The sequence below is a fragment of the Oncorhynchus gorbuscha genome, linkage group LG01 (genome assembly GCF_021184085.1).
Source record: "Oncorhynchus gorbuscha isolate QuinsamMale2020 ecotype Even-year linkage group LG01, OgorEven_v1.0, whole genome shotgun sequence".
Classification (NCBI taxonomy): Eukaryota; Metazoa; Chordata; class Actinopteri; order Salmoniformes; family Salmonidae; genus Oncorhynchus; species Oncorhynchus gorbuscha.
In genome coordinates, this window is record NC_060173.1 from 40241763 (window position 1) to 40266233 (window position 24471).

Below are 24471 nucleotides of genomic sequence, written 5' to 3' on the forward strand. Positions count from 1 at the left end.
ATATATTTGTCTGTTTTCACTGGATTACCCCATTGACTCACAGCAAATGTCTTGTTTTCTGCTTGTTTTAGTCAATTACAAAACTACATTTAAGCAAAGTGCAATATGTCTAAAGATTACTTTTTAGCATTGCCTTCTGCAGAGTGTTTTAACTGCTTACAAAACGTAATATTGTAAGGCTTCCCTCATGCCCATTTTCATGATGGTGCGAGCAGCCACATGAGTGACAACAACACAAATACGCAGACTATACAGCTACAAGTAGTGAGTGGTGTTTCAAACAGACTATACTAAACAAGTTAAATGTCTTACCTGTGAGGAAATGTTTTCCACTCACATAGGTACATGTAGCCTACTTGGACACCGGGTCCCCACACATTTCCCACGCCAAATAGCCTGAAGCCACAGGGCTCTTCTCGCAGGCTCTATTATCCTACGTGGGAGCATTGTAATCCGTAGGTCGGGATTCTTGACCTGGTTACATGTACATTGAACAACACAGCAGCTTTTCGGCATGTTTTGTTATTTCTGTATAACAAAAAAACAACAATGAAGTTGGTTATTTTACAATGAGGGTAAATGGGAAAGAATGTTTGTTTTCCACAATTTTTTGGGCTTGTTCAAAGGGAATTCCTTATTATACATGAATATCGACTCAGACAATGGCTGCTTGCTATTGAGATGCGATCACTTCCATAGATGCGGGAAAGAGGTAAATCGGGCTCGACCAATGGATGGAAATGCGTGGGGGAAAGGGCCAATGGCGGATGGATAGATAGACATAGATTTATTTGACAATTTAAAACACAATACAACCACACGTGGATAATGCATTCACAATCATCAACGACACAAAAACATTTGAAATCTACAGCATTTCTATTGTGGTCCTACGGTTTTCGGCGCCGACAGAGATGGCCGCCGCTCTTCGCGTTCATAGGAATCCATGCAGTATTTTTTTACGTGTTATTTCTTACAGTGGTACCCCAGGTAATCTTAGGTTTTATTACATACAGTCGGGAGGAACTACTGGATATAGGAGCAACATCAACTCACCAGCATTACAATCAGGAATAGGACTTTCCCAAAGTGGATCCTCTGTTTTGCCCACCACCCAGGACAATGGATCGGATCCCAGCCGGCGAACCAAAACAACGACACAGTAAAAGGGGCAGACGAAACAGTCTTCTGGTCAGGCTCCGGAGACGGGCACATCGCGCACCACTCCCGAGCATACTACTCGCCAACGTCCAGTCTCTTGACAACAAGGTAGATGAAATCCGAGCAAGGGTAGCATTCCAGAGAAACATAAAAAACTGTAACGTTCTTTGCTTCACGGAAACATGGCTCACTCGAGACATGCTATTGGAGTCGGTACAGCCAGCATCACGCCGACAGAAACAAGCATCCTTCTGGTAAGAAGAAGGGCGGGGGGGTATGCCTTATGATTAATGAGACATGGTGTGATCATAACAACATCCAGGAACTCAAGTCCTTCTGTTCACCTGACTTGGAATTCCTCACAATCAAATGTCGACCGCATTATCTACCAAGAGAATTCTCTTCGATTATAATCACAGCCGCATATATTCCCCCCCAAGCAGACACATCGATGGCCCTGAACGAACTTCATTTGACTCTATGTAAACTGGAAAATTACATATCCTGAGGCTGCATTCATTGTAGCTGGGGATTTTAACAAGGCTAATCTGAAAACAAGACTCCCTAAATTCTATCAGCATATCGATTGTGCAACCAGGGCTGGCAAAACCAGTTACAATAACAAAAATTGTTATGCTAACTTCCGCAATGCATATAAGGCCCTCCCCCGCCCTCCTTTCGGAAAAGCTGAACAGGACTCCATTCTGTTCCTTCCAGCCTATAGACAGAAACTAAAACAGGAAGCTCCCGTGCTCAGGTCTGTTCAACGCTGATCCGACCAATCTAATTCCACGCTTCAAGATTGCTTTGATCACGTGAACTGGGATATGTTCCGCATTGCGTCAAACAACAACATTGACGAATACGCTGATTCGGTGAGCGAGTTTATTAGCAACTGCATCGGCGATGTCGTACCCACAGCAACTATTAAAACATTCCCAAACCTGAAACCGTGGATTGATGGCAGCATTCATGCCCAAACTGAAAGTGCGAGCCACAGCTTTTAATCATGTCAAGGTGACCGGAAACATGACCGAATACAAACAGTGTAGCTAGGCAATCAAACAAGCTAAGCTTCAGTATAGAGACAAAGTAGAGTCGCAATTCAACGGCTCAGACACAAGAGGTATGTGGCAGGGTCTACAGTCAATCACGGATTACAAAAAGAAAACCAGCCCCGTTGCGGACCAGGATGTCTTGCTCCCAGACAGACTAAACACTTCTTTGCTCTCTTTGAGGACAATACAGTGCCACGGACACGGCCCACTACCAAAATGCAGCCGACGTGAGTAAAACATTTAAACGTGTTAACCCTCGCAAGGCAGATGGCCCAGACGGCATTCCCAGCCGCGTCCTCAGACAAGCTGGCTGGTGTGTTTACGGACATATTCAATCAATCCTTATCCCAGTCTGCTGTTCCCACATGCTTCAAGAGGGCCACCATTGTTCCTGTTCCCAAGAAAGCTAAGGTAACTGAGCTAAACGACTACTGCCACGTAGCACTCACTTCCATCATCATGAAGTGCTTTGAGAGACTAGTCAAGGACCATATCACCTCCACCCTACCTGACACTCTAGACCCACTCCAATTTGCTTACCGCCCCAATAGGTCCACAGACGACGCAATCGCAACCACACTGCACACTGCCCTAACCCATTTGGACAAGAGGAATAACTATGTGAGAATGCTGTTCAACGACTACAGCTCAGCAGTTATCACCATAGTACCCTCCAAACTCATCATCAAGCTTGAGACCCTGGGTCTCGACCCCGCCCTGTGCAACTGACTTTGACTACCAACACCGATTTCTGTACTCTAGCTATGTTAACCAGTTTAAACAAATGGGAGTTAGCATTTAGCAGTCACTTCTTCTAATCCCGAAATGTTATGCAGCGAAAACAGCCACATACAGTGTGCATTTGGAAAGTATTCAGACCCTTTCCATCTTTCCACATTTTGTTACTTTACAGCCTTATTCTAAAATTGATGAAATACTTTTTTTGCTCATCAATTTACACACAATAGCCCATAATGACAAAGCTAAAACTGTTTATTTTTTGTTTTTGTGCAAATGTATAAAACAATTCATATTAAAATATACATTTACATAAGTATTCAGACCCTTTACTCAGTACTTTTTTAAAGCACCTTTGGCAGCGATTACATCCTTGAGTCTTCTTGGGTATGATGCTGCAAGCTTATCACACCTGTATTTGGGGAGTTTCTCCCATTCTTCTCTGCAGATCCTCTCAAGCGTTGTCAGGTTGGATGGGGAGCGTCGCTGCACAGCTTTTTTCTGGTCTCTACAGAGATGTTCGATTCCCTCGATCCTGACTAGTCTCCCAGTCTTTGCCGCTGAAAAACATCCCAGCAGCGTGATGGGATGATGCCAGGTTTCCACCAGAGGTGATGCTTGGCATTCAGACCAAAGAGTTCAATCTTGGTTTCATCAGACCAGAGAATCTACGGAAAGATCCTTCAACCTCATGGCTTAGTTTTTGCTTTGACATGCACTGTCAACTGTGGGACCTTATATAGACAGATGTGTGCTTTTCCAAATCATGTCCAATCAAATGAATTTACCACAATCAAGTTGTAGAAACATCTCAAGGATGGTCAATGGAAACAGGATGCACCTGAGTTCAATTTTGACGCTCATCGCAAAGGATCTGAATACTTTTATGCAAGTAAGGTATTTCAGTTTTTATTTTGTATATATTTTCACACACAAAAAAAAAATATTTTCACTTTGTCATTACGGGTTATTGGTGTAGATTGATGAGGATTCTTTTAAAATGTAATCCATTTTAGAATAGTGCTATAACGTAACAAAATGTGGAAAAAGTCAAGGGGTCTGAATAATTTCCAAATGCACTGCATGTCTGCTGCAGTGGGACAAGAGAGAACCATGTGAAAACAAGTTTTGATCAGTCATGGAAATAGGAGTGCTAAAAACTGTCTCCTTATGGAGTTAAAAAGAAGATGGAGAACAAGCTATTGTATGAAGGACAAATACTGGAGGTAGGGGCAGGTACAGGTAACTAATACAAAAATCATATTGCGATATTGTCAAAACGATACGATATACCGTCAAAGGTAATATCCCGATACGTAACTGTATCGATTTTTGCCTCCATAACTATACATTAAGGTATTAGAGTACTGAACTGGCCAATGCAATTTTAGTTAAGCAGTTTCATGACATAAAAAAAGTAATGTGAGTAAAAGTAATGTGAGTAAGTAATATGAGCATTGCATTGTGAAAGAAATTTTCTTTATGCACATGTATTGCCATGTGAAACATTTATTTCTAGATGAAACACTAATTAAAGATACACTATGCAGAAATCACTCCGACAATTCCTGATTGTTTTTAAATTCTATTAGTTTGTCTAATTTTAGTTTGTGACAAAACAAGCAGTCATTGTGTAGAGAGTCATTGTACCATCTAAACCACTGTGAAATGTTTTTTTCAAAACCAAAAATATAGTATTTTTAGCTGTTTGAAGTTGGTGTACAATATCATTTACATTTAAGTCATTTAGCAGACGCTCTTATCCAGAGCGACTTACAAATTGGTGCATTCACCTTATGACATCCAGTGGAACAGTCACTTTACAATAGTGCATCTAAATCTTAAAGGGGGGGGGTGAGAGGGATTACTTATCCTATCCTAGGTATTCCTTAAAGAGGTAGGGTTTCAGGTGTCTCCGGAAGGTGGTGATTGACTCCGCTGTCCTGGCGTCGTGAGGGAGTTTGTTCCACCATTGGGGGGCCAGAGCAGCGAACAGTTTTGACTGGGCTGAGCGGGAACTGTACTTCCTCAGTGGTAGGGAGGCGAGCAGGCCAGAGGTGGATGAACGCAGTGCCCTTGTTTGGGTGTAGGGCCTGATCAGAGCCTGGAGGTACTGAGGTGCCGTTCCCCTCACAGCTCCGTAGGCAAGCACCATGGTCTTGTAGCGGATGCGAGCTTCAACTGGAAGCCAGTGGAGAGAGCGGAGGAGCGGGGTGACCTGAGAGAACTTGGGAAGGTTGAACACCAGATGGGCTGCGGCGTTCTGGATGAGTTGTAGGGGTTTAATGGCACAGGCAGGGAGCCCAGCCAACAGCGAGTTGCAGTAATCCAGACGGGAGATGACAAGTGCCTGGATTAGGACCTGCGCCGCTTCCTGTGTGAGGCAGGGTCGTACTCTGCGGATGTTGTAGAGCATGAACCTACAGGAACGGGCCACCGCCTTGATGTTAGTTGAGAACGACAGGGTGTTGTCCAGGATCACGCCAAGGTTCTTAGCGCTCTGGGAGGAGGACACAATGGAGTTGTCAACCGTGATGGCGAGATCATGGAACGGGCAGTCCTTCCCCGGGAGGAAGAGCAAATATCGAAAGTAAAAGACTCAAAAAATGAAACTTAAAAACGGGAAGCACAGAAATAGCGCATACTGTAGAACAGATCTACCGCATCATAGACTTGCTTCCAATGAGAATGAACAATCTACTGTATAACTCACATTTCTATGTGAATTCAGTCGGGTAGCCCAAAAAGTTACATATTGTAGCTGGTGAAAAAGTGACTGTGTTATTTTGTGTATTGTACTTGAAAACAACTGCCTTTTTGATGAACTGTTTTGAAGTTTGTACTGAGTTGTGAAAATATACCACATATTTGTGATTGAAATAAACTGTAATAGTTTTCAGACTGCAATGTTAGTATTATTGTACAGATTTGTTTAGGAGCTACCATCAGAAACTACCAATCATTTTGCACTTGTATGGTTGTCATGTCTGCCGCACAAAAAAAAGTGAATAGAATCATTTGAATGACACCATGTCACTGCATGGGTGTGTGCAGTGATAATATTACATGACCCCTGTATGACCTCTCGTCTGAACAGTGATGAGATACAGTGACACCTTTTTAAATGATGCATGTGTCTTAGATAAGTCACAGAAGGTGAGAATGCTTGCTCCCTCTCTCCTTTGAGCAGGGGATTGATGGATGGATGAGAGAATGTGGGGTGAAAGAGTGATAATGGCAGGCGAGGGGACTGAGAGTGACAGGTGGATGGACTTGTAGGTGGGCCAGGACTGGCAGGCTACTGCCAAGCCTTATGACGCCCCCTAGAGCCTCCCTCCACTGCTTTCCACTACCACCCACCCTGTCTGGCTGTCTGTCCCTGTTGTGGCCTCTTTCAGACAGATACTGTATACTAATACACAACTGTCCTGTCTGTGCTCCCTCTTAGCAGTACCCACTCTGCTCTCTGCCAAAGCACATAAAATGCTGATAGTCTATAATTACCTTAAGAGTGAGGCTATGTTCTGTGAGGACAAAAAATGATCTGAACAGCTCTCTGCAGAAAGGAAATGCATTTTGTTTTGTCTTGTGTTTTGTATCATACTGCACAACAGCTGATAAAACACTGTGAAAGTATGAAAAAAGTGTTATTTCCTGATAGTTGCTGGTTGAAAATATAATCTACACAGCACCTTCTAATTACACCTGTTGCATTCATACATTTGAAGTCGGAAGTTTACATACACCTTAGCCAAATACATTTATACTCAGTTTTCACAATTCCTAACAGTTAGGATCACCACTTTATTTTAAGAATGTGAAATGTCAGAATAATAGTAGAAAGAATGATTTATTTCAGCTTTTATTTCTTTCATCACATTCCCAGTGGGTCAGAAGTTTACATACACTCAATTAGTATTTGGTAGCATTGCCTTTAAATTGTTTAACTTGTGTCAAATGTTTTGGGTAGCCTTCCACAAGCTTCCCACAATAAGTTGGGTGAATTTTGGCCCATTCCTCCTGGCAGAGCAGGTGTAACTGAGTTAGGTTTGTAGGCCTCCTTGCTCGCACACGCTTTTTCAGTTCTGCCCACAAATGTTCTATAGGGTTGAGGTCAGGGCTTTGGGATGGCCACTCCAATGCCTTGACTTTGTTGTCCTTAAGCCATTTTGCCACAACTTTGGAAGTATGCTTGTGGTCATTGTCCATTTGGAAGACCCATTTGCGACCAAGCTTCAACTTCCTGACTGATGTCTTGAGATGTTGCTTCAATATATCCACATAATTTTCTTCCCTCATGAAGCCATCTATTTTGTGAAGTGCACCAGTCCCTCCTGCATCAAAGAACACCCACAACATGATGCTGCCACCCCCGTGCTTCATGGTTGGGATGGTGGTCTTCGACTTGCAAGCCTCCCCCTTTTTCCTCCAAACATAAAGACGGTCATTTTGGCCAAAAAGTTATATTTTTGTTTCATCAGACCAGAGGATGTTTCTCCAAAAAGTATGATCTTTGTCCCCATGTGCAGTTGCAAATCGTAGTCTGGATTTTTTATGGCGGTTTTGGAGCAGTGGCTTCTTCCTTGCTGAGCGGCCTTTCAGGTTATGTCGATATAGGACTTGTTTTACTGTGGATATAGATACTTTTGTACCTGTTTCTTCCAGCAAGTTCACATGGTCCTTTGCTGTCGTTCTGGGATTGATTTGCAGTACGTTCATCTCTAGGAGCCAGAGCGTTTCTCCTTCCTGAGCGGTATGACGGCTGCACGGTCCCATGGTGTTTATACTTGCATACTATTGTTTATACAGATGAACGTGGTACCTTCAGGTGTTTGGAAATTGCTCCCAAGGATGAACCAGATTTGTGAATGTTTTACATATTTTTTTCTGAGGTCTTTACTGATTTCTTTTGATTTTCCCATGATGTCAAGCAAAGAGGCACTGAGTTTGAAGGTAGGCCTTGAAATACATCCACAGGTACACCTGCAATTGACTCAAATTATGTCAATTAGCCTATCAGAAGCTTCTAAAGCCATGACATAAGTTTTTCCAAGCTGTTTAAAGGCACAGTCAACTTATTGTATGTTAACTTCTGACCCGCTGGAATTGTGATACAGTGAATGATAAGTGAAATAATCTGTCTGTAAACAATTGTTGGAAAAATGACTTGTGTCATTCACAAAGTAGATGTCCTACCCGACTTGCCAAAGCTATAGTTTGTTAACAAGAAATTTGTGGAGTGGTTGATAAATGAGTTTTAATGATTCCAACCTAAGTGTATGTACAATTCCGACTTCAACTCTATATAAATGGCTGCATTGGGCTTTGTGCATTTCCTCAAAATTCTAAGATATTATGTTTTTCCACACCATAAAACATGCTTTGACCCAGTCTACCTTTGTGTGGCGGTTCTTTAAAAATGATGAATAAAGCATTTCTGGGAAAGAGCTTTTATGAGGATGAATAGGATGAAGCAGTCGGCTAATGATATTCAAAATTGTCATTAAAGAAGTGCATCAGAGAAGACGCAGCTGTTTTCCTGAGGGTTAACCTGTTGACTAAGTCTTGCTTTTTTCTTCTTTGTTGTCTCTCAGGTTGTCCATATTGGAGCCCAGAAGGAGGGGGAGGAGGGATGTGTGCCTGGCTTCCAGGTGAAGGAGTACCAGGTGGAGTACAACGGAGGTTTCCAGAAGGACCATCCTCTCACACAAGGTGAGTGAGAGACCTGATATCTTCCTGACAAGGGGAAGATTAGGGGATGTCATGCAGGTGCACATAACTTCAGATACAAATGTCCTCAATCAAATAAAAGAAACAAAAACAAAAAAGGTTTTGTCACGTGTGTGTAGGATACAACAAGTACAGTGGAATGGGTGACAGAGACAGACAGAGAGACAGACAGAGACGTGTGTGTAGGATACAACAAGTACAGTGGAATGGCTGACAGAGACAGACAGAGAGACAGACAGAGACGTGTGTGTAGGATACAACAAGTACAGTGGAATGGCTGACAGAGACAGACAGAGAGACAGACAGAGACGTGTGTGTAGGATACAACAAGTACAGTGGAATGGCTGACAGAGACAGACAGAGAGACAGACAGAGACGTGTGTGTAGGATACAACAAGTACAGTGGAATGGCTGACAGAGACAGACAGAGAGACAGACAGAGACGTGTGTGTAGGATACAACAAGTACAGTGGAATGGCTGACAGAGACAGACAGAGAGACAGACAGAGACGTGTGTGTAGGATACAACAAGTACAGTGGAATGGGTGACAGAGACAGACAGACAGACAGAGACGTGTGTGTAGGATACAACAAGTACAGTGGAATGGCTGACAGAGACAGACAGAGAGACAGACAGAGACGTGTGTGTAGGATACAACAAGTACAGTGGAATGGGTGACAGAGACAGACAGAGAGACAGACAGAGACGTGTGTGTAGGATACAACAAGTACAGTGGAATGGCTGACAGAGACAGACAGAGAGACAGACAGAGACGTGTGTGTAGGATACAACAAGTACAGTGGAATGGGTGACAGAGACAGACAGAGAGACAGACAGAGACGTGTGTGTAGGATACAACAAGTACAGTGGAATGGGTGACAGAGACAGACAGAGAGACAGACAGAGACGTGTGTGTAGGATACAACAAGTACAGTGGAATGGCTGACAGAGACAGACAGAGAGACAGACAGAGACGTGTGTGTAGGATACAACAAGTACAGTGGAATGGCTGACAGAGACAGACAGAGAGACAGACAGAGACGTGTGTGTAGGATACAACAAGTACAGTGGAATGGCTGACAGAGACAGACAGAGACGTGTGTGTAGGATACAACAAGTGTAAAACAGTACAGTGGAATGGCTGACAGAGACAGACAGAGACGTGTGTGTAGGATACAACAAGTACAGTGGAATGGCTGACAGAGACAGACAGAGACGTGTGTGTAGGATACAACAAGTGTAAAACAGTACATTGGAATGCTTACTTCCAATATCTTTCCCAACAATGCAGTTTTCATTATCAAGGTAAGACGAAATAATGTAAATACTTTTAAAAAGTATATAAATGGAGCTCTATACCAGTACCATAATTTTCATGTGTAGGGATACTGGAGTATGGAGGTCAATACTGTATATACTGTACATGTAAGCAGGGGTAAAAGTTGGACAAAGTGATTATTGAGATCTATCTTTCCTTCTCTGTCACACTCATGGACACACATGCACGCACGCAATTACTCACACTTACGCGCACACAGATTTTCATGCAAACTGTAGCTCAACAGTTGCTCATTGCGTAACTCCTAGTGTCAGGCAGTTTTCCCTAGGGTTGTAGAAGAGGTGATTCTGTGTGGGCTGGCTGTTGTGTTCCAAACATTCAGTATAATTCATGCAAATTCATATTAAAAACAGGAAATAAAAGCAATGGCTTCCAAACACAACAACAACCAAATGTTGCTGGGCTTATGAATTATTCTTCTTGATTGTGTGATGTTTACAAAAGCTTGCTAAGTGATCCTCACCCGCAGGCGTCCGTGGGTTGTGGTGGCTTTAACTGAGAAACACTCTGCTTTTGAGGGAAGAAACCACATCGCAGGGACACAACCTGATTGATATGTTAACTGCTGCAGTAACATTAGAAATGTGTTCAGGTTGAACTAGCATTGTGATCCTCCTCAGTCAGTACCCCTAGAGTTATTTTACAGACTGGTACAATTAAAATCTCAGTGGATTTACAATCAAACCCATAAAGATGGATTTGAGAGGAGAGTCAGTGAGTTCATGACCAAGGTCATTGCCATGGAGACAGCAGTACCCTCACTCCAACAGCCACCGTCTCGTAACTGCCACAATTCAATGGTCTGCCGCTCCTCTGGGATCTGTAGTAATGTCTGCAACTCGTCTCCTGCTCCTCTGGGATTTCCAGTAATATCTGCTGACTAGCTTCCTGCTCCTCAGGGAAATGAGGTATGGCTGCTGGCTTGTCGTCTAGCTCCTCGGAGAGTGACAGGAATGTCAACGGGTTACACAGAAGCTGGCGTGTGAAGCGTTTCTTCGCAGCAGCAAAACAAGACTACAATAGGGAGAATGAGTCATTAAGGTTGAATTAGTCTCTTTAGTGTGTTGTGTATGTACATTACATGAAGTCATAGCTTGTCATTTCATTCATGAATGAAAGGCCATGGTTTATATTGGCATTTGACTATAGAACCAACTTCTGAAGCGGCACTGCTGAGGGAGTGCTGCTTTTTAAGTAGAAAATAACATATTTTATATCCTCTACCGTAAAATGACAACTCTTCGCCCAAGTTCTCTTTCAATCTTTTTACTTCATTTTGTTTGTTTCGGAGAAGCATTTTGTCATCTTGAGGCCCAGCAATCCGGGCACGGTGAGACAGAGCTCAGTTCTGCTTTACTGCACTGCTCTGGGACAACAGTGCACTTCCATTACCTTGAAAATGCTTCTGTCAGCAGAAACACAACACACCATGGGGGGTTAACTCACATACATTCCCTCACACACACACACACACACACACACACACACACACACACACACACACACACACACACACACACACACACACACACACACACACACACACACACACACACACACACACACACACACACACACACACACACACACACACACACACACACACACACACACACACACACACACACACTTCAACACGTGTAGATAGTCTACTTAACCACGCACCTTCCCCCGAGACACACACCCACAAACTCAAAAGTGTCTGCCTGATGAAGAGAAGCTGTGAGACACAGGTTTCTCTCATCTACAGCATCTTCTAGACCTGTTGGATGAGATGAAATATTACTGAACTCGTGTTTATAAGAAGATAAAAAGATCCAGAACGTATGCTGGGCCATAAGCCTGCATACAGCAAGGACAGGGAAGCAGTCAGATGGGCTATAGTAGACACGGCAGAGCAGACAGAGCTCCTGCATAGAGCTGTGCAGAGAGAGATGTGCAGGTAGGCGTTGCAGTGATGCTAGCGAGACACTGTGACTCAGCCTGGGTGTCAGAGGTTGCTGGCTCTGCAGGTGACACATGCAGATTTATGTAAATTGTCCCAGCACCACTCCTGGCCCTTCCAGTATTCAGGCAGGGTAGTCCGGTAATTACCAGGATAGGGGCGGTCTGGAGGGGGCCCTCACCTGTTTGGTGAGGCCTAGGTCAAGGACATCCATCTCTCTAATGGGTGCTGGGAGAAAACAGGCAGCGACCAACAGACACGCATTCATGCTCACACTCAAGTACCATTACTTCCAAATGGACAGGACCTAATTGCATGAATAATTGATAGCAGAAATGCAAATAGAAATGCATAAGCAAATGTGCAGAAAGTAGTGGCATGAATAAAGATGAAGATATCCCTGCCCCTGTCCCGCCCTGCCCCTGTCCCGCCCTGCCCCTGCCCCTGTCCCGCCCTGCCCCTGTCCCGCCCTGCCCCTGTCCCGCCCTGTCCCTGTCCCGCCCTGCCCCTGTCCCGCCCTGCCCCTGTCCCGCCCTGTCCCTGTCCCGCCCTGCCCCTGTCCCACCCTGCCCCGCCCTGCCCCTGTCCCGCCCTGCCCCTGTCCCGCCCTGCCCCGCCCTGCCCCTGTCCCGCCCTGCCCCTGTCCCGCCCTTCCCCTGTCCCGCCCTGCCCCTGTCCCGCCCTGCCCCTGTCTCCAGGTGACTGATGAGGTGATGATGAGCAATACATACACGAGCAGACGTCCTCGGAACAGTTCAATCTACTATAAATACTATAAAACACATCGTTCCAGACTCATTGTGCTTCTGGTATAGTAGGTAGCTCTGTCAGACTCTAAACTAGTTGGACACAAAAAAGTCCACTGGCTTGAACCTAAATGACCTGACTGAAATGTTATGTGTGGCGAATTCTTTATTTTTTTAGTCATAGTTAACCTTTCCTCACCATCAGCTTGGTCTGAAAGGCAACACTCAAAATGAAAAAAAAAATGCTTTGAAATGGAAAAAGTAAGAGTTCATTTAAGAGAATGGACTTTGAGTGCTTTCATATCAGCGACGTTGAGAGAAGTTCAATCAGGTGTGGTAGTTTTAGTGCCGGAGTTTTAGAGTTGGGCAGATTGGAAATGTATGTCTGTTTGGTAATGAATCAAATCAAAATGTATTTCAATTTATGAAAACCCAATGAAATTGATCCTGTAATCTCTTTGAGCACACTGCCACTAACTTACCATGACCTCCAGTATCACTAAGTCATTATACCTCGCTGAAATGTAATGTGACGGCACAAAGCCAAACTGTATTCCAATACAGACCCCCACTACCAGGGGGGAATTAGTGTCACTTTCAAGCACATCACTAGAAAATCACAAACGAAAGGCAGTTTACATTTTCAACTTCTCAGCAATGAAACACACACACCAGGCATGTCATGCAGGTGAAAGAGGACCCAAACGCGACTTAACAGAAACAGAGTTTATTAATGTTCAAAACGGAATAACTGAAATCCTCTAGAATTGTAGAGGGGAAAACAACTGGAGAAGCGGCCACAGACTGCAGGTCGCTTCGGGTAGGCGCAGGCCGTAGTCGACTGAGACACCTGCTCACACGCAGCGTCTGATGAAGGCACAAAACACGACAGGACAGGGTGATACACAATCACGGCAAAAAAACACGACAGGACAGGGCGAAACGCAATCACAGCATGGTGAATACAATACAAGGAACCGACGGAACAGGAACGGATCACAAAGGAATAAATAGGGACTCTAATCAGGGGAAAGGATCGGGAACAGGTGTGGGAAGACTAAATGATGATTAGGGGAATAGGAACAGCTGGGAGCAGGAACGGAACGACAGAGAGAAGAGAGAGCGAGAGAGTGAGAGAGGGAGGGGGAGAGAGAGGGATAGAACCAAACAAGACCAGCAGAGGGAAACGAATAGCATGGGGAGCACAGGGACAAGACATGACAATAAATGACAAACATGACAGTACCCCCCACTCACCGAGCGCCTCCTGGCGCACTCGAGGAGGAATCCTGGCGGCAACGGAGGAAATCATCGATGAGCGAACGGTCCAGCACGTCCCGAGACGGAACCCAACTCCTCTCCTCAGGACCGTAACCCTCCCAATCCACTAGGTATTGGTGACCCCGTCCCCGAGAACGCATGTCCATAATTTTATGTACCTTGTAAATAGGTGCGCTCTCGACAAGGACGGGAGGGGGGAGGGAAGACGAACGGGGGTGCGAAGAAAGGGCTTAACACAGGAGACATGGAAGACAGGATGGACGCGACGAAGATGTCGCGGAAGAAGGCAGTCGCACAGCGACAGGATTGACGACCTGGGAGACACGGAACGGACCAATGAACCGCGGAGTCAACTTACGAGAAGCTGTCGTAAGAGGAAGGTTGCGAGTGGAAAGCCACACTCTCTGGCCGCAACAATACCTTGGACTCTTAATCCTGCGTTTATTGGCGGCTCTCACCGTCTGTGCCCTGTAACGGCAAAGTGCAGACCTCACCCTCCTCCAGGTGCGCTCACAACGTTGGACAAACGCTTGAGCGGAGGGAACGCTGGACTCGGCAAGCTGGGATGAGAACAGAGGAGGCTGGTAACCCAGACTACTCTGAAACGGAGATAACCCGGTAGCAGACGAAGGAAGCGAATTGTGAGCGTATTCTGCCCAGGGGAGCTGTTCTGCCCAAGACGCAGGGTTTCTGAAAGAAAGGCTGCGTAGTATGCGACCAATCGTCTGATTGGCCCTCTCTGCTTGACCGTTAGACTGGGGATGAAACCCGGAAGAGAGACTGACGGACGCACCAATCAAACGACAGAACTCCCTCCAAAACTGTGACGTGAATTGCGGACCTCTGTCTGAAACGGCGTCTAACGGGAGGCCATGAATTCTGAATACATTCTCAATAATGATTTGTGCCGTCTCCTTAGCGGAAGGAAGTTTAGCGAGGGGAATGAAATGTGCCGCCTTAGAGAACCTATCGACAACCGTCAGAATCACAGTCTTCCCCGCAGACAAAGGCAGACCGGTAATGAAGTCTAAGGCAATGTGAGACCATGGTCGAGAAGGAATGGGGAGCGGTCTGAGACGACCGGCAGGAGGAGAGTTACCCGACTTAGTCTGCGCGCAGTCCGAACAGGCAGCCACGAAACGGCGCGTGTCACGCTCCTGAGTCGGCCACCAAAAGCGCTGGCGAATAGACGCAAGAGTGCCTCGAACACCGGGATGACCCGCTAACTTGGCAGAGTGAGCCCACTGAAGAACAGCCAGACGAGTGGAAACAGGAACGAAAAGGAGGTTACTAGGACAAGCGCGGCGACGCAGTGTGCGTGAGTGCTTGCTTAACCTGTCTTTCAATTCCCCAGACTGTTAACCCGACAACACGCCCATAAGGAAGAATCCCCTCGGGATCAGTAGAAGCCACAGAAGAACTAAACAGACGGGATAAGGCATCAGGCTTGGTGTTCTTGCTACCCGGACGGTAAGAAATCACAAACTCGAAACGAGCGAAAAACAACGCCCAACGAGCTTGACGGGCATTAAGTCGTTTGGCAGAACGGATGTACTCAAGGTTCTTATGGTCTGTCCAAACGACAAAAGGAACGGTCGCCCCTCCAACCACTGTCGCCATTCGCCTAGGGCTAAGCGGATGGCGAGCAGTTCACGGTTACCCACATCATAGTTGCGCTCAGATGGCGACAGGCGATGAGAAAAATAAGCGCAAGGATGAACCTTATCGTCAGACTGGAAGCGCTGGGATAGAATGGCTCCCACGCCTACCTCTGAAGCGTCAACCTCGACAATGAATTGTCTAGTGACGTCAGGAGTAACGAGGATAGGAGCGGACGTAAAACGTTCTTTTAGAAGATCAAAAGCTCCCTGGGCGGAACCGGACCACTTAAAACACGTCTTGACAGAAGTAAGAGCTGTGAGAGGGGCAGCAACTTGACCGAAATTACGAATGAAACGCCGATAGAAATTAGCGAAACCTAAAAAGCGCTGCAACTCGACACGTGACCTTGGAACGGGCCAATCACTGACAGCTTGGACCTTAGCGGAATCCATCTGAATGCCTTCAGCGGAAATAACGGAACCGAGAAAAGTAACGGAGGAGACATGAAAAGAGCACTTCTCAGCCTTTACGTAGAGACAATTCTCTAAAAGGCGCTGTAGAACACGTCGAACGTGCTGAACATGAATCTCGAGTGACGGAGAAAAAATCAGGATATCGTCAAGATAGACAAAAACAAAAATGTTCAGCATGTCTCTCAGAACATCATTAACTAATGCCTGAAAAACAGCTGGCGCATTGGCGAGACCGAACGGCAGAACCCGGTACTCAAAATGCCCTAACGGAGTATTAAACGCCGTTTTCCACTCGTCCCCCTCTCTGATGCGCACGAGATGGTAAGCGTTACGAAGGTCCAACTTAGTAAAGCACCTGGCTCCCTGCAGAATCTCGAAGGCTGATGACATAAGGGGAAGCGGATAACGATTCTTAACCGTTATGTCATTCAGCCCTCGATAATCCACGCAGGGGCGCAGAGTACCGTCCTTCTTCTTAACAAAAAGAACCCCGCCCGGCCGGAGAGGAAGAAGGCACTATGGTACCGGCGTCAAGAGACACAGACAAATAATCCTCGAGAGCCTTACGTTCGGGAGCCGACAGAGAGTATAGTCTACCTCGAGGAGGAGTGGTCCCCGGAAGGAGATCAATACTACAATCATACGACCGGTGAGGAGGAAGGGAGTTGGCTCGGGACCGACTGAAGACCGTGCGCAGATCATGATATTCCTCCGGCACTCCTGTCAAATCGCCAGGTTCCTCCTGAGAAGTAGGGACAGAAGAAACGGGAGGGATGGCAGACATTAAACACTTCACATGACAAGAAACGTTCCAGGATAGGATAGAATTACTAGACCAATTAATAGAAGGATTATGACATACTAGCCAGGGATGACCCAAAACAACAGGTGTAAACGGTGAACGGAAAATCAAAAAAGAAATAGTCTCACTGTGGTTACCAGATACTGTGAGGGTTAAAGGTAGTGTCTCAAATCTGATACTGGGAAGATGACTACCATCTAAGGCGAACATGGGCGTAGGCTTATCTAACTCTCTGAAAGGAATGTCATGTTTCCGAACCCATGCTTCGTCCATGAAACAACCCTCAGCCCCAGAGTCTATCAAGGCACTACATGTAGCGCCCCGAACCGGTCCAGCGTAGGTGGACCGACAAAGTAGTACAGGACTTTGATGGAGAGACTTGAGTAGTTGCGCTCACCTGTAGCCCTCCGCTTACAGATGAGCTCTGGCTTTACTGGACATGAATTAACGAAATGTCCAGCAACTCCACAATAGAGGCACAGGCGGTTGGTGATCCTCCGTTCCCTCTCCTTATTCGAGATGCGAATCCCTCCCAGCTGCATGGGCTCAGTCTCAAAGCCAGAGGGGGAGATGGTTGCGATGCGGAGCAGGGAAACACCGTTGATGCGAGCTCTCTTCCACGAGCCCGGTGACGAAGATCTACCCGTCGTTCTATGCGGATGGCGAGAGCAATCAAAGAGTCCACATCTGAAGGAACCTCCCGGGAGAGAATCTCATCCTTAACCACAGCGTGGAGTCCCTCCAGAAAACGAGCGAGCAGCGCCGGCTCGTTCCACTCACTAGAGGCAGCAAGAGTGCGAAACTCAATGGAATAATCCGTTATGGACCGTTCACCTTGGCATAAGGAAGCCAGGGCCCTAGAAGCCTCCCCACCAAAAACTGAACGGTCAAAAACCCGAATCATCTCCTCTTTAAAGTTCTGGAAATCGTTAGAGCAAACAGCCCTTGCCTCCCAGATAGCTGTGCCCCATTCTCGAGCCCGGCCAGTAAGGAGTGAAATGACGTAAGCAACCCGAGCTCTCTCTCTAGAGTATGTGTTGGGTTGGAGAGAGAACACAATCTCACACTGCGTGAGAAAGGAGCGGCACTCAGTGGGCTGCCCGGAGTAGCAAGGTGGGTTATTAACCCTAGGTTCTGGAGGCTCGGCAGGCCAGGAAGTAACAGGTGGCACGAGACGTAGACTCTGGAACTGTCCAGAGAGGTCGGAAACCTGAGCAGCCAGGTTTTCCACGGCCTGGCGAGCAGCGGACAATTCCTGCTCGTGTCTGCCGAGCATGGCTCCTTGGATCTCGACGGCAGTGTAACGAGCGTCTGAAGTCGCTGGGTCCATTCCTTGGTCGGTTCCTTCTGTCATGCAGGTGAAAGAGGACCCAAACGCGACTTAACAGAAACAGAGTTTATTAATGTTCAAAACGGAATAACTGAAATCCTCTAGAATTGTAGAGGGGAAAACAACTGGAGAAGCGGCCACAGACTGCAGGTCGCTTCGGGTAGGCGCAGGCCGTAGTCGACTGAGACACCTGCTCACACGCAGCGTCTGATGAAGGCACAAAACACGACAGGACAGGGTGATACACAATCACGGCAAAAAACACGACAGGACAGGGCGAAACGCAATCACAGCATGGTGAATACAATACAAGGAACCGACGGAACAGGAACGGATCACAAAGGAATAAATAGGGACTCTAATCAGGGGGAAAGGATCGGGAACAGGTGTGGGAAGACTAAATGATGATTAGGGGAATAGGAACAGCTGGGAGCAGGAACGGAACGACAGAGAGAAGAGAGAGCGAGAGAGTGAGAGAGGGAGGGGGAGAGAGAGGGATAGAACCAAACAAGACCAGCAGAGGGAAACGAATAGCATGGGGAGCACAGGGACAAGACATGACAATAAATGACAAACATGACAAGGCAGCACTGCAATACAAATCACTTTGACTGAGCCAGAACTAAAGTTGGAGCCCAAAATTGCTTTGATAATGTAACTTTTTGCTCACCGGTTTATGTCTCATAGAGAAAAACAATGGAAGAGTGTATTGATTTGAGATGTATAGTGCATTCAGAAAGTAATCAGACCCTTTGACTTTTTCCTAATTTTGTTACGTTACAGCCTTATTCTAAAATGTAATAAATAGTTTTTTCCTCTCATCACTCTAAAAACAATACCCTATAATGAAGACATTTTTGCATAATTTATATAAAAATATATATAAAAAACTTAAATATCACATTTACATAAGCATTTAAACCCTTTACTCAGTACTTTGCTAAACACATTTGGCAGCGATTACAGCCTCAAGTCTTCTTGGGTATGACACTACAAGCTTGGCACACCTGTATTGGGGATTTTCTCTCATTCTTTTCTGCAGATACTCAAGTTCTATAAGGTTGGATGAGGAGCGTTGCTGCACAGCTATTTTCAGGTATTTCAATCAGGTTCAAGTCCAGGCTCTGGCTGGGCCACTCAAGCACATTCAGAGACTTGTCCCGAAGCCACTCCTGCATTGTCTAGGCTGTGTGCTTAGGGTCGTTGTCCTGTTGGAAGGTGGATTTTCGCCCCAGTCTGAGCGCTCTGCAGCAGATTTTCATCAAGGATCTCTCTGTACTAGGTTCTGTTCATCTTTCCCTCAATCTTTACAAGTTTCTCCCAATCCCTGCCGCTGAAAAACATTCCCACAGCATTATGCTGCCACCAGCAAGCTTCACCGTAGAGACGGTGGTGCCAGGTTTCTTGCAGACGTGATGCTTGGCATTCAAGCCAAAGAGTTCAATCTTGGTTTCATCAGACCAATCTTGTTTCTCATGGTCTGAAAGTCATTTAGGTGCCTTTTGGCAAACTCCAAGTGGGCTGTCATGTTCCTTTTACTGAGGAGTGGCTTCCGTCTGGCCACTCTACCATAAAGCCCTGATTTGGTGGAGTGCTGCAGAGATGGGTGTCCTTTTGAAAGGTTCTCCCATCTCCACAGAGGAACTCTGGAGCTCTGTTAAAGTGACCATCGGGTTCTTGGTCACCTCCCTAAGGAAGGCCCTTCACCCCCTGATTACTCAGTTTGGCTGAGCGGCCAGCTCTAGGAAGAGTCTTGGTAGTTCCAAAGTTCTTCCATTTAGGAATGATGGAGGCCACTGTTTTCTTGGGGACCTTCAATGCTGCAGATATTTTTTGGTACCCTTCCCCAGATCTGTGCCTCGACACAATGCTGTCTCGGAGCTCTACGGACAATTCCTTCAACCTCATGGTTATAGACAGGTGTGTGCCTTTCCAAATCATGTCCAATCGATTGGATAAACCACAGATGGACTCCAATGAAGTTATAGAAACATCTCAAGAATGACCAATGGAAACAGGCACCTGAAATGCACCTGAGCTCAATTTCGAGTCTGAATACATATGTAAATAAGGTATTCTTGTTTTACATTTTTAATACATTTGCACAAAAAAATAAAAACCTGTTTTTGCTCTGCCATTATGTAGTGGGTGAAGGATTTTATTTTCATCCATTTTAGAATAAAGCTGTAACGTAAGAAAATATTGAAAAAGTGAAGGGGTCTGAATACTTTCCGAATGCGCTGTACCACACTTCCTTTACAAAACCCCCCACATGAGATAGCTGTTTTCACATGTTGAGCTTAAATGTCACATGTGAAACCATATTTTAATGTGTATTACACACCTTTTCAAATATGAGGAGAAAAACATGTTTTCACTGCAGCTGACCAACTGGCAGGTGTCTTCACTGACATTTTCAACATGTCCTGATTGAGTCTGTAATACCAACATGTTTCAAGCAGACCACCATAGTCCCATAGACCACCATAGAATGCTATTCATTGACTACAGCTCAGCGTTCAACACCATAGTACCCTCAAAGCTCATCACTAAGCTAAGGATTCAGGGACTAAACCCCACTCTCTGCAACTGGATGGTGAGGGTAGATAACAACACATCTGCCACACTGATCCTCAACACTGGAGCCCCCCAGGGGTGCGTGCTCAGTCCCCTCCTGTACTCCCTATTAACCCATGACTGCATGGCCAGGCAAGACTCAAAAACCATCATTACGTTTGCAGATGACACAACAGTGGTAGGCATGATCACCGACAACGACGAGACAGCTGTAGTCAAGTAGTCAATGAACAGCATTCTCACATAGGTGTTCCTTTTGTCTAGGTGGGAAAGGGCAGTGTGGAGTGCAATAGAGTGTTTACGTCATTTGTGGATCTGTTGGGGCGGTATGCAAATTGGAGTGGGTCTAGTGTTTCTGGGATGTTTCTGGAATGATGGTGTTGATGTGAGCCATGTCTGAGTCATGTGAAACTTAACATGATTTCGAAAAACCATGTGTCTGACTTGTGAAATCTTGTGAAAATGTCACTGAATTAAAAAAAAATGTTAAGGGTTACCATGGCATGTCATAAAGTTGTACTCATTGCTGCAACAGTACACATACTGTACAGTGCCTTCAGAAAGTATTCATACCCCTTGACTTATTCCACATTTTGTAGTGTTACAGCCTGAATATAACATTTCTAAAAATGTAAAAAATCTCACCGATCTTCACACAATACCCCATAATTACAAAGTGAAAACATGTTTTTATTTTATTTTTGCAAAATGTATTGAAAATTAAATACATAATTGTCTCATTTACTAGTCTTTGTGGTTGAGTCTGGGCTTGATATTCACTGCTCAACTGAGATACAATTATCTGTGTGTGTGGTACAGAGATGAGGTAGTCATTCAAAATCCATTGTACTTAGTATGTAACTTGTTAAGCAAATTGTTACTCCTGAACTTATTTAGGGTTGCCATAACAAAGGGTTTGAATACTTGACTCAATACATTTCAGCTTTTCATTTGTAATTAATTTGTTAAATAAATGTGAAAACATAATTCCACTTTAAATGGATGGGTATTCTGTCACAAAAACTACATTTAACCTATTTTAAATACATGCTGTTGAGAAGTAAGTGGTATGAATTCTTTCTGAATGTGCTGTAAAACAGTTTTGAACCTTCATTGGCAGTATTAAAGTAGGTAGGCCCACACCTCAGTTGGCATTATGAGGGACTGTTCCTATGCAGATTAGACAGTGGACTGAGGATAGAGGATTGAGCCCTCTCCTTATTGGCTCTGAGCCATGGCTTATTAAGTGTATTGAGCACCTAAGTCCTCCTCTCTGGCAGGATCCCTGTGTTCACTGACTTTATCATCGAGACAATTTAAAAGTACTTGGAGTCTGATAAAATCGTGGGTAAAATCACTGGGGGGGGGGGGGGGCAATAGTACAACAACCTACAGTACCCGTCAAAAGTTTGGACACACCTGGTCATTCAAGTTTTTATTTTTACTATTTAGAATAATAGTGTAGACATCAAAACTATCAAATAACACATGTAATAACCAAATAATAACCAATAACCAAAAAAAGTGAACAAATCCAAATATATTTCCCTTTGCCTTGATGACCTCTTTGCAACTCTTGGCATTCTCTCAATCAGCATCACATGGAATGCTTTTCCAACAGTCTTGAAGGAGTTCCCACATATGCTGAGCTCTTGTTGGCTGCTTTTCCTTCACTCTGTGGTCCAACTAATCCCAAACCATCTCAAATGGGTCGAGGTCATGTAAACAGGTTCTGATATATGTGTGTGTGCGCGTTCATGCAAGTAGAAAAACATGTTCTCTCACCCTGCTTGTACAGAAAGGCCAATGTCATCCTCCTCTCTTTCATGTTTATGAAACGGTCTATCACTCTGTCATACAGTACACACTTTTATTTTTTGTTGTCCTAGGCTACCTGACTAAAATACTTACCCGCTAGCCTAACTTCCATTCATGGGCAAAGTTAGGTAGTTAACATTGTCCTTCTACATCTAGCTGCATATTGAACTTCCATCCTTTCAGGCCAGGGGCACAACAATGTATGAATTAATGTTTGTGTCAGAATCGCTGTTATAGTCATTGTCCAGTGCGGAGAATTAGGTAAAACCACAAGTCCAAATCCATCTACATACATGGCTAATTTAGGAAAGGGCCAATTTTAGCTAGCTGGCTAGCTAGTTAGCAGAGGACAATGACACAACATTTCAAGTTTCTGTCAATGGCGTATTTTTTTATTTCACCTTTATTTAACCAGGTAGGCCAGTTGAGAACAAGTTCTCATTTAAAACTGCAACCTGGCCAAGATAAAGCAAAGCAGTGTGACAAAAATAACAAAACATAGTTACACATGGAATAAACAAACGTAGAGTCAATAACACAATAGAAAAATACAGTGCCTTGCGAAATTATTTGGCCCCCTTGAACTTTGCGACCTTTTGCCACATTTCAGGCTTCAAACATAAAGATATAAAACTGTATTTTTTTGTGAAGAATCAACAATAAGTGGGACACAATCATGAAGTGGAAAGACATTGGATATTTCAAACATTTTGAACAAATCAAAAACTGAAAAATTGGGCGTGCAAAATTATTCAGCCCCTTTACTTTCAGTGCAGCAAACTCTCTCCAGAAGTTCAGTGAGGATCTCTGAATGATCCAATGTTGACCTAAATGACTAATGATGATAAATACAATCCACCTGTGTGTAATCAAGTCTCCGTATAAATGCACCTGCACTGTGATAGTCTCAGAGGTCCGTTAAAAGCGCAGAGAGCATCATGAAGAACAAGGAACACACCAGGCAGGTCCGAGATACTGTTCAATTCACACAATGAACAATTCACACAATGAAACAATGAATGTGCAAGAATTGGTGGGAGACAGCTGAGTGCGTTTGGGAGAGCTGAGTGCATGCATTCTGGAGAGAGACGCCCATATCTTCCCACATACCCCTCCCTTTCCTGTCTCAACATTTAAAATTATACTCAAGACACATTACCATCACACATTATCTGTCAGATTGTCACTGACAGCAGCAACATTTTGCGCTGCCGAGTGGTGCAGCGGTCTAAGGAACTGCATCTCAATGCTAGAGGTGTCACTACAGACCCTGGTTCGATCCCTGGCTGTAAGACAATCGGAAGTCCCATAGGGCGGCACACAATTGGCCCAGTGTCATCTGGATTAGGAGAGGGGTAGGCTGTTATTGTAAAATCATATTTGTTTCTTAACTGACGTACCTAGTTAAATAAAGTGAATAAGCAGCTAGACATATTGCCACTCGAGCTGCACAAATGGCTGGCTTCCCAAATAGGAATAGGCTCTTGCACTCGTGATTTGAAACAATCCAAAGCATAAACCATTTAAGAAGCTAATGATGTTCTGTGGCTGGGTCAAGCCCTCTGGTAAAGTATTTTGACTGGTTTTATTTAGACAGGAGTAATTATATAGTTTTGACAAAACATCAATTTACTTTTGGGGAAGCCAGCATCCATCCGAACAGTGCACTGTAAAATTTCTCTGCCTGAAACCAGAGATCTGTATTTGAGATGAGATGCTCATGAATCCGCCCTAACAATGAGAGTTGTTGTCCCAAAGGTGGGAATGCAGACAATAAGCTTAGATCTGCATATTATGCCCATAGAAACGCATTGGGCTTATTCAGGACAGATTTTGGCGAGAGTGAGCCATCTTGCTTTGCTACTTTCTT

The 24471-nt window shown here is 44.9% G+C and overlaps 1 protein-coding gene across 2 annotated transcripts in view; it reads left to right on the plus strand.

Annotated features, from left to right (window-relative positions):
* cdh13 (cadherin 13, H-cadherin (heart)) overlaps positions 1-24471 on the plus strand; it is a 607588-nt gene that overhangs the window by 145135 nt on the left and 437982 nt on the right. For both annotated transcript variants that reach the window (XM_046352466.1, XM_046352473.1), the window contains exon 2: positions 8552-8669. In XM_046352466.1, the coding sequence (XP_046208422.1) occupies positions 8552-8669 (118 nt within the window). The remainder of the gene's footprint in view (positions 1-8551; positions 8670-24471) is intronic.